The sequence below is a fragment of the Mustela putorius genome, unplaced genomic scaffold (genome assembly GCF_011764305.1).
Source record: "Mustela putorius furo isolate JIRA1106 unplaced genomic scaffold, ASM1176430v1.1 tig00000095_pilon_pilon_pilon, whole genome shotgun sequence".
NCBI lineage: Eukaryota > Metazoa > Chordata > Mammalia > Carnivora > Mustelidae > Mustela > Mustela putorius.
Window position 1 is genome coordinate 28,329,827 of NW_025421280.1, and position 11,357 is coordinate 28,341,183.

Consider the following 11,357-nt stretch of genomic DNA (forward strand, 5'->3'; position numbering starts at 1 on the left):
GGGCCTGGCCTGTAGGGGGCGGGAGCCTACCTGCCTTGGCCTTCGATTGGACCAGCCCTCGCCTGCGAGGCTTCGCGATTGGTCGGCTCGTGGTCTTCTCTCCTCCCCCTCCAGGACTTCCGCTTCCGGTTCTGACGGACGCTTCGGCCGTAACGATGATCGGGGACATCCTGCTGTTTGGGTAATTAGGGGGGGCCAGAAGCTGGGGTGAGAAGGGTGAGAGGGACGAGGGGCAGCCCAGGTAACCTAATTCTCCTTCGCAGGACGCTGCTGATGAACGCAGGGGCAGTGCTCAACTTTAAGCTGTGAGTAGGCCGCTTTGGGTCGCGGCTCCACCCAGGGGACCCGTAGCCCCGCCCCCGCGAGCGTGAGCCCGCCCCACGCCGAAGGCCCCGCCCCCAAGCCCAAGCTCTCCCTCTGGCCACGCCTCCAGCCTGGTCCATCCTCCTTTGACACTTTTGCTGCACGTGGGCTTGAAATAGAGACTGCCTCGTTTCCCGGGGAATCTCTCTTCTCGCATCCCTTAGAGCCTCCGGCCCGTCCCCTCGCTCCCCCCCTCCCCATATTTAGCCCAATTCTTTACCCACGGACCAACTCTACACCTTGGTGGCTGCAGGCTTGTGACTGGCAGGTAGATGATGGCTCAGAAAGGGGCCTTCAACCACCTGAGGTCACACAGCAGCTCAGCTAGAGGGCTAGAGCTGAAACTGTCCGAGGCCCTCTGAGCTGGGGTTCAGAGCCAGGGGATCAAGTGGTCTTTATGTCCCACGGAGAGTGGACACTGTCTGTTCCTCTTTGTAGGAAAAAGAAGGACACGCAGGGCTTTGGGGAGGAGTCGAGGGAGCCCAGCACAGGTAAGGCCTCCTTTCTGGACTCGGAAATTGGTCCTGTTCAGAGAGGACAATTTTTTCTCAGCCAAGCCCTACCTTAGTTTTCTTTCCAGTAGTGTGTGTGTGGGTTGGGGGTTGTTGAGAGAGAGAGAGAGAGAGAGAAAAGTGGGCCTGAAGGTATGCTATTCCTTCTGCTCACTTTTGTCATCCGCTTTCTCCTGTCAAACCTCCCTGCGTAGGTCACCACCCATATAACTTCCTACAGTCATGATTTTCCTTTATGTATGCTATTATCTGGCTAATATTTGCCCCGCACACTTGCTCTTGCTTGTTTGGGCCCATTTCTGTGTCCTTGTGGGCCCGTCCTCCAGCATGAGTGAATGAATGAACAACTAGCCATGGCTTTCAAAGTGCTGCAGACCTCTTTTAATTAGAGGCCAACGTTAGCGTTCAGATAAATCAGATGTCACATAAAAATTCAGGTGTCTGATTTATCAAGAAAAATTTGAACATTCTACAGCTCAAGGTTTAGGCAACCTCTTGGCATCTATTGGATAAAATGAAGAAAAACAGGACCCCGTTTAGGCAGGGGTCTGTGGCCTCTGCCTCATCCCAGCCCCTACCTCCTCATCTTTATATCATCTCACTGTCCTGGGAGCGCTGGAATTTATTCATATAACTGTTTGAAACCTGGTGGGACCCGCACATGACTTCTGTGTCCATGCATCATTCATCACGCATTTATTGAGCACCTGCCACATGGTGGCCACTGTCCTGAATGCTGCAGACACAGCAGAGAACAAGACAGATGCAATTCCTGCCTTGTGGGTTGTATTGTTCTGGGGTGGACAGGCAGTTCCTAAACAAGGAACAAATGGTGATGGAGGAGATGAGAGGCGAGGACAGGGATGGGATTGCTGCTCCAGCTGCCACGTGTGGAGAGAAGGACCCATGAGAGGGTGGCATTGCAGCCAAGGTGGTGGGTGCCGTGTTGGAGCATTGCATGGGAATGATAGGAACCCCAAGGAGCAGTGAATTCGATGCCGATCAGACCACTCCCTTTTATTGGGGGCCCAGCCAGTGGTAGCTGCCTTGTTAGGTGCTTCCTGTAGGTGTGGGGCTCTGCCTCCATCCTGAAAGGTAAAGGGCATTTTCCCCATTTTATAGAGACGGAAAATGAAGTTCAGGGCTGTGGCTTGACTTGCTTGTGGCCACGTAGGAAATCAGTGCCAACATCCTGATTGAACCTGAGTTTTTCTGACCCTGGAGACTGTTCGCTCTCAGTCACTAGACCATTCATCCATTCATTCTTTCCTCCATATGTTCATTCAGCAGCTGTTTATATCACTTACAAACTCTCTAGAAGGTACTATACCAACTCTTGGGGCTGTGTTCTAGAGATCTAAATTGGAGGTGTGGGGGGGTGGGTGGGAGAATAGAGGAAGGGCTTGGTGGCAGTGGGGGTGACAAGGACAGTTACAACAGTGGCTTCCTTCTGATCAGGGCCTCTCTGCACGTCTCCTTCCAGCCCGTATTCTGTTCTTACTGTTGCCACTACAGAGAGTGCTGCTCTCCCTGTGCTTGGCTCACCCCAGTACTGTAGTGGGTGCATTTGTTGAGAACCATCTGCGTGCCAGGCACTGGTGTGAGGTCTTCTTAGTTGCTTGTCACCCCCATTTACACAGGAGGAAACTGGGGCATATGTAGGCTGGGGACTGAGCAAAGTCATTCTGCGTGGAAGGGCAGTAAACTCCTGCCCGTGTTTAAGGTCGGAGCTTACGCAGTTGCTCACAGCTTTCTGACCTCCGATCCCCCACATGGACTAGGCTGGCACCCCACCCCCCCATTGTATGCTCCCATGGCACTGGCCATGGTGAGTAACAGTTGTCATTAATTGCTTACTATTTGTCCCATTTTGAACTTTTTAGGAACTTGCCCTGTTCCTCCTTGTATCCTCTGCACTTGGCTGTTGCCTGGGACAAGTGGCCTTCACTTAACATCTCTTGATGGCAGGAGAGCCTGTTTTTGTGATGCTGTACCCAGAGAAGGGCCTCATCAAGCAGTGCCTCTCAGACATCCTGGGGCTGGGCCTGTGTTTGACATTTGCACTCTGGGCTGGGCTGCACATGGCTCTCCCAGTGGGTTGGATAATATCAAACTCATCTAAACTGTGTTCAGCAAGACTCTGTGTGCCCGTTGCATGCTTGGTTGGTGCAGTGGTGCCAGTAACTGTAAATTCCTGAGCTCCCGCCTCGTATTCTGTACTTAGGGGACAGCCCTGGTCTAGAGAGGACACTTTGGGTAGCTCCCTTGTAGATTACCCCACGTGGACCCATTCATTTCATTCTGGAGGATTAGAGAGGTGAGTGACTTAAAACTCTGGAGGAAGGTTCTGGAACCCATGCCTCTGGAGTCTCAACGTACCAAGTTGCTTCCTCTTGGAAGGGTTCTGTTCTGTGGCATCTGGGGACTAGAGTAAGTAACCATCAAAGCAGAACCTCCCTTTTACTTGCCTGAATTAGTATGCTTTCTCAGGTGCCAGCACTGAAAACCCAACCCAAAATGGTTGGAGCAAATGGAAACCTCAAAGGATTAGACTGTTTTCAGGCACATCTGGCCTCAGGGCTCTCTGTGTGTGACCCTCTCCAGCTCTCTTTTTCCTTCTGGGTTGGTTTTACTGTCAGGCTGACTTGTGTTGGCAAAAGATTATTCTAGAGCAGGGCTGGGCCCAGTGTTCTGTAAAGGGTCAGGTAATAAACATTTTCGGCTTTTTGGGTCGTATATTGTCTGGTCCCATTTCGGTAATTCTCGCAGCTTTTCACTTTTTCATTATTGTTGTTTTTGTGGTGATCTGTGATCAGTGAACAGGACTTGCTGAAAGCTCAGATAGTGGTCAGCATTTGTTAGCCATAGTTTTGTAATTCACGTGTTGACATTGTTTTTTAGACGTAATGCTATTGCACACTTAATAGGCTCCAGTATAATGTAAATGTAACTTTTATAAGCACAGGGAAACCAGAACATTCATTTGACTTGCTTTATTGCGGTGTTCTAGAACTGAACCCACAATATCTCCAAGGTATTCCTGTATATAAATGAGCGGGCATGGGTGTATTTTGATTAAACTTTATTTGTAGACCCTGAAATGTGAATTTCATGTAATTTCTGAGTCTCACAAGGTATTCTGAGTATTCTTTGTAACTATTAAAACGTTTTTAAAACATTTTAGCTCATGGGACATACAGAAACAGGTGGTAGGGGCTAACTTTGGCCCATGGGCCATAGTTTGCCACCCCCTTCCTTAAAGGACAGGGCTTACATCTTACTAGCCCAGCAAGGCTGACAGAAAGCAAGGGCCTCTTTCCCAGTAGTTGGGACAAAAGTCCCAGGACTGAGTCTCATTGGGCAGACTTGGGTCACGTGCTCCTCCCTGAGCCAGTCAGAGACTGAGTGCTTTTAGGGGTTGGTCAGTGGCAGCCACTGCTCGAGTACCAAGAGTTGGGGAGCAGAGGTGACCCACAGGAAAAGCCCCTGGAACGTGGGGCGGTGGGGTCGGGATGGTTGGAAACTGGAAGCACCCTGCGGCCGTGACAACAGAAATGTCGGCAGTGCTTGTAAAAACACGTTCTGACTTTCCAGGTGACAACATCCGGGAGTTCCTGCTGAGCCTCAGATACTTCCGGATCTTCATCGCCCTGTGGAATGTCTTCATGATGTTCTGCATGATCGTGTAAGTCCGGCTGGCCTGTCCCTTCATTGTCCTGTTCTCGGTGGTGTTCTCTAGAATGACTCACCGGAAGCTCGTCTTCTGTCTTCTCACTCCACACTTTCATGTTACGCTTCCCGCTTTCAGAATAAGAACTCTCTCAGGCTAGAGAGGGAAGCAGGGTCTACAAAGGTTAGACTGTGTCACTGTGGTCTAGGCTGGAGCTTTGATTGGAACACGGTGTTCTCCAAGTCCTAGCTGTTCCTGGTGCCTCAGTAGAGGCTGCCAAGAGATGCCTTCCCTCGAGCCCATGGCCCTGTTCACCTTTTGCCAGCTGTGCTGTGTTTAGCCTATCCTTGGTATCTGCCAAGGTAGAAAATGTGGCTTAATGGCCAGCGTGCTGCTGGGTCCTGCTCCTGCCCTGCGGATAGCCCTCAGAAGTGTCTTCAGACTCTTCTGTTTTCATGCCCGTTTTTCATTTTCTCATTAGGCTTTAAAAAATCTAATTGGCTTGGTTTTCCTTCCAGTGTCAGGGCCTTAATGATTCTCATGAACTGTGAGACTCAAGAGTAAACAGGCTCAAGGAAAACGCTGTAGGAGAACCTGGTGTGTTATCATCTGGGCTAACCGTGCTGGGCTGGTCCCGTTCTTCCCCTAAAGAGGAAGAGAATGAAAAGTCTGCTCTCCTGAGTAATCATGGTGCTGAATTTGGGGTTGCTGGGTGGTCCTTGTGCCAGCCCAGTGGCTGTGTGAGGGGATGATTCCCGGACTTAGGAGTTTCACTGTGCCACTGGGAAGTGTTAGAGCCCTGAATGAGGACTGTGATGTGTGCCAAGAGAACCCCTTTTGGAGAGCTCGGAAGAGGCCTGTGCAGGTGCTGAAAGGGCTGGTGGAGTGATCAGGGAGTTTGCAGAGGAGGATATGGGCATAGCTAGGATTCACAGGAAGTAGAACAGTGTTGGTCTTTCCAGGTTCCGGCCTGTCTTTTCCTTCCTTCATTTACTGATTTATAACTATCCAGTGTGGGCTGTGCCTTGCGTTGATAGCTGAGACCGAGACAGCCATCATCGTTGCCATCAGCAAATGTACAGTATAGCCCGTGGGACAGGGACAGAAAAATAAGTAGGGAAAAATCACTGATGAGGCCAATGGGAGGATCTCAGTTTAGGTGATGGTCAGGAAGAGGCTCACAGAGAAGTGCTATGTAAATCAAAACCTAAAGAACAGGAGGAAGCCTTGCCATTTTTAGAGCTGAAGAGAGGCATGGTAGCATGTGCAGAGGTCCTGGGGCAGGGAAGAACTCCTGTGTTTTCATTATCCTTTTCTGTCCATCAGCTTCATTCATGCTCTCACCCGCCTAGCTTCCTTTATGGCTCACCTGTTGGCCTATTACTGAGAGGGTTGCGTTAGGCTCTGTGACCTCCTAGCTCAGCTCAAGGCTATCATTGTTTGTAGCCTGGTGTTCTGATTTTGCTTCCTGGGAGCAGAGCCTGCTTGACTTAGCTAGGTGTGACCTAGGTCCAGTTAGATGGGGGTTATGCCGATTCCAGCATAATCCCTGAGGTCGAGTCAGCAAGCCACAGCCTGTGAGCCATATTTAACTGTTTCCTGTTTTCATGCATGAAGTTTGGCACACCCATTTCTGTGACTGCATTTGTACTACGGCAGAGGGGTTGAAGCCCTGAGACAGAAACTGCCGGGCGTGCAAAGCTCAGACTACTTACTGTGTGGCTTTTTTGCCAACACCTGACCTGGGCCATCCTTTTCAGTAGGTGCCGTGAGTGAGGGAAGATCTCATCAGAAAAGGCTCTGTCAGGGAGGCTGTGACTGGCTTTCCCAGGATATTAAAAAAAATCCGGAAATCACCTAAATGTCCAAGAACAGGGGAAGAGTCGGGTAACTCAGACGGACGCCCACACGAGCAGCTGTCGCAATCTATCACTGACGACGTGCTGCAGGTTCTGTCTGCACAGGGGAATGTTTCGAAAGCAAAAAAGGCTGGAGGTCGCTTACATATGCCCTCTAGCCCCGGCTGTGATGTGCTTGCAGTAAACACTGAATAAATGCCTGAAGTCTGTGGAGAAAATACTTCCAGGGGGCCTCTGGGTGGCTCAGTGGGTTAAGCCTTTGCTTTAGGCTCAGGTTATGATCCCAGGGTCCTGGGGTCGAGCCCCACATCGGGCTTTCCCGCTCCGCAGGGAGCCTGCTTCCCCCACTCTCTCTCTGCCTACTTGTGATCTCTGTCAAATGAATAAATAAAAAACAAACAAACAAACAAACAAAAAACAACAAAAAAAAACCCAAAAAACAAAAAAAATGACTTCCAGCCAGGGAGTTGGAAAGATCTGCTCCAGGCCATCCACAGAGGTGACCCTGTTTAGATCGCTGAGGGAGAGTCACGGGGGCCAAGGGAATGGTTTGCAGTTCCCCTACACCCACTTTTACGTTGCTTGAGCTGAGCTACTTGGGAAATTTTTGAAAAGCCACAAAAATCTTGAAACATGGAGAGAAACATGCCCGAGTGTTTAGGAACTGAGTATAGATACCTGCAAGTTAACAGTGAAATATATCAAAAATAAGGTAGCTGGATAAATGGATAGGGACACTGTAAGGCAAAGTTATTTATTATTATTTATTTATTTGAGAGAGCTTGTGCAGGGGGAGGAGCAGAGGCAGAAACAAACTCCCCACTGAGCAGTGAGTCTGATGCAGGAGGTTCATGACCTGAGCTGAAGGCAGACGCCTGACAGACTGAGCCACCCAGGCATCCCAAGCACAGTTTTTTGTTGTTTTTTAATTTGAGAGAGACAGAGAAAGAGAGAGCATGTCCACGGGGAGGAGCAGACAGAAAGGGAGAGAAAATCCCAAGCAGATTCGCCACTGAGCCTGGAACTTGATGTGGGGCTTGATCCCACCACCCTGAGATCATGACCTGAGCCAAAATCAAGAGTCGGAGGTCCAACTGACTGAGCCACCCGGGCACCCATGTAAAGCAAAGTGTTAATTACAGAATGGAGGTATATATGCTGGGGTTCACGGAACTGCTCTTGTAACTCTTTTATATGTAAAAATCTCCGTAATAAAATACTGGGTGGGAAGACACGGAGAAGATGAGGGTGTCAAATCACGGAGCAGGATTAATAAGTAAAAGCAGAAGTCAGTCTTCGCAGTTAAGTATTTTGTATTATATTCCCAGGGTTGTGAAACCACCCACAATGCAATTCTAGAACATTTTCATCACCCCAAAGGAAAACCTTATACCCATTAAGCAATGACTGCCTCTTCTACCAGCCTTTGGGAGCCACTTAGCTACTTTCTGTCATTATGGATTTGCTAGTTCTGGGTATTTCCTGTAAACAGAATCGTAATGATGTATGGCCCCGTTTGTGTCTGGCTTCTTTCGTGTAGCGTGATGTCTTAAAGGTTCCAGCATGTTGTAGCGTGTATCAGCACTGCATTCCTTTCTGTGCCTGAAGAATAGGCCATTGTGTGTCTGTGCCACTGCCTGTTTATCTGCTCATCAGTTGATGGATATCTGGAATGTTTCCACTTTTTTTTTTTTTTTAAAGATTTTATTTATTTATTTGACAGAGATCACAAGTAGATGGAGAGGCAGGCAGAGAGAGAGAGAGAGGGAAGCAGGCTCCCTGCTTAGCAGAGAGCCCGATGCGGGACTCGATCCCAGGACCCCAGGATCATGACCTGAGCCGAAGGCAGAGGCTTTAACCCACTGAACCACCCAGGCGCCCCTGTTTCCACATTTTGACTGTTGATGAACACTGTTGACACAGACGCTGGTGTTCAAGTTTTTGTGCAGACAGACTTAAGTTTTCGGTCCTCTCTGGTACATACCCAGGAGTGAAATTGCTGGGTTATATGGTTACTATATTTATCTGTTTGAGGTTCTGCCAGACTATTTTTTAAAAGTAGCTGCCATAATTTGCCTTCCCACCAGTAGTGTATGATGGTTCCAATTTCCCCCACATCTTTGCCAACACTTGTTATTGTCAGTCTTTTTCATTAGAGCCATCCTAGTGGATGTGCAGGTTGAGTAGCATTTCCCCAGTGGTTAATGACATTGAGCCTCTCTCTTCATGTACTTATTGGTCATTTGTATGTCTTCTTTGGAAGAATGTCTGTTTAGGTCCTCTGTCTTTTTTTTTTTAATAAACTGGATTATAACTGAGTTATAAGAGCTCTTTTTATATTCTAGAAACCAATCCCTTATCAGATACATGATTTGCAAATATTTTCTCCTATTCTCTGGGTTGTCTTTTCACTTTCTTGGTGGTGTCCTTTAAAGCACAAAAAACCTTCATTTTGATAAAGTCTATTCTGTCTATTTCTCCTTTTGTCACCTGCACTTTTTTGTATTGTAGCAAAAAGTCATTGCCCAGCCCATGGTCGTGAAGATTTGGGCCTAAGTTTTCTTTTAAGAGTTCTGTAGTTTTAATTTTAATAGTTAGGTCTGTGATCAACTTTGAGGTTATTTTTGTATATGGTGTGAGATAGAGAACCAACTTCATTCTTTTGCATGTGGTGGTCCTGCACAATCTGTTGTTCTTTTTATCTTAGAAAGAGTTTAGATTTATAGAAATGTTGCAAAGATAACAGAGTTCCCATATATATATCTTTTTAATAGCTCTGTGGTCTTCCCCTGGAAACCTCTGTCATAACTTAACAGACCCATTCTCAATTTCATGGACATTTATATATTTTCCAGGCCTTTCCCATTCAGATTTTCGTCAATGACCAGAGTTAACTGTAATCATCTGTTCACTCAGAAAAATAATCTTTTTTTTTCAAATTGTGAAAGTCATCATCGACTTGTAGTAATGAAGAATGGGCTAAAATAAAATGTTACAGATTCTGATGAAGTACTTTCTTAAATAGATTTTATTCTTTTTAAAATGTACCATTTTATGGGGCACCTGGGTGGCTCAGTGGGTTGAGCTTCTGCCTTCGGCTCAGGTCACGATTTCAGGGTCCTGGGATTGAGTCCCACATCGGGCTCTCTGCTCAGGGGGGAGCCTGCTTCCCCCTCTCTCTCTGCTTGCCTCTCTGCCTACCTGTGATCTCTTTCTCTTTCTCTGTCAAATAAATAAATAAAATCTTTAAAATAAAATAAAATGTACCATTTTGGGGGCACCCGTGTGGCTCAGTCAGTTAAGCATCTGACTCTTGCTATCAGCTCAGGTCTTGATCTCAAGGTCATGAGTTCAAGCCCTGCTTTATAAATAAGATAAAATATACAGTTCAGTAGTGTTAAGTATATTCGTGTTGTGTAACAGAAGAGTTATTTATAGAGTCATAAGTAATATAAAATAATCTTAATAATAGTAACAAAATATTTTCTGAAAGTGTTTTCTGAGTTATAGCTTTACATCCTTCCCATCCTTATGGACATCTCTGCCCTCTGACTTTTCCAGGCTCTTCGGCTCCTGAGCCCCAGACACACACCTTCCTGGGAACCAGGAGCCACCTTCCCAGATGCCGAGTCTCCCTTCCTCCGTTCCTGACAACTTCAAGAATGGTTTTGACCGGAAAACCAGCGACCTTCCCAGAAAGCCCAAGTTCGTGGTGGGTGGAAAAAAAATGTTCGCCAAGCTACACACGGCTTCCCAGCCACGTCCTTGTTTTCTTTTCAAAGATATTTTCACTTTGGTTTCTGCGTTGAAATGCTGTCTACTTAAGGAGTTTCAGGAGGGTTTATGGAAGGGGATGTAATAACATTGCATTCCCCACAGATAAAAGAACGTTGTGTAGATTGCTTTTTTAGACTGAATTTCTCATCTAGCAAGCTTTTACTAGAAACTCATTTCTGGATGTTTCTTGGTTTATTTTTTAATAACCCTTCTTTTTTGGTTCAAATTATACAGATTTTTCAAAATAATTTTTTATCCAGGGATCTGAAACAGAAGGGTTGGCTTTTAAGATTGATGCAGCCTCTTTACTGGACTGTGTTTAGGAATAACAGGCAAGTTCATTGTTGCTGGGCTTGTGTCCAAATTCCTTTCCTGTCTCGATGGGCTCTGCTCGGCCACTCAGTGCCTCTGAGGTCATGCCCAGGACTTTAAGGGTAAAGCCTCACTGATTACCGTGGAAGAGAGGTACAGAACAGTTGGCAGAGGCAGATGTGGGTGTTACGAGAAATTTTGCCCTGCCTTGCAGCCCTCTGTTAAAGTAACCCTTGGGGCCATTAAATGTGTAGTTTTTAAGAATGAGTGACTTACATGATGATAATCAGGTCCAGGTCTGAAAGCTTGGAATTTGGGGTGGTCTTTTCAAGTGAGTGATTTCAAGGTTGAAAAGCAGTGAGCCTCATTTGAGGAAATACAGCATTTTGCATAGACTCTCCTTTGGAAGGCAGGTCCTTTTTCGCCAGGATGAAATGCCGGTTGTCAACACCCAGATCCTGTTGGTGTCTGATCTGTTGGTTGTGGGTTTTGAATTCCTGATTTGGAGGTAAACCTGGTGGGAGGAGAAACTAAATATGCAGACTTTTCAGAACTAAGTAGCACTGGAAATAAAGCTCATTTCCAAAAAGGATCTTTTGTTTATACATTTTTTTTAACTAAGAACTTCCAACTGGCGTTGTTTCGAATTACACTGTGGGAGACACCAAGGAGTCATTTTGGAGGCTGTCAGAAAGTCAGAAGAGAGGCAATGTTCAATTTCCCATTTTGGATTCTCCTTAATACTTATGTCAGGCCAGAATGGGGCAAATGGGCTTTGGAACTGGCTGCTTTGGGGAGTGTTGAAAGAGTCAGGGAAAAACAGCGGGGTTTTGCAAGACCAGGGCCAAATCTACTTTTATGGCT

At 47.0% G+C, this 11,357-nt stretch overlaps 1 protein-coding gene across 1 annotated transcript; it reads left to right on the top strand.

Moving 5' to 3' along the window:
• The first annotated feature begins 91 nt into the window (after positions 1-91).
• SMIM7 (small integral membrane protein 7) lies at positions 92-11,085 on the top strand. The gene is made up of 5 exons (XM_004761072.3): positions 92-181; positions 264-305; positions 802-854; positions 4,470-4,560; positions 9,966-11,085. Exons 1-5 carry the CDS (start codon positions 156-158, stop codon positions 9,979-9,981), a joined length of 228 nt encoding a protein of 75 aa, XP_004761129.1. The 5' UTR covers positions 92-155; the 3' UTR covers positions 9,982-11,085.
• The last annotated feature ends 272 nt before the right edge of the window (positions 11,086-11,357 follow it).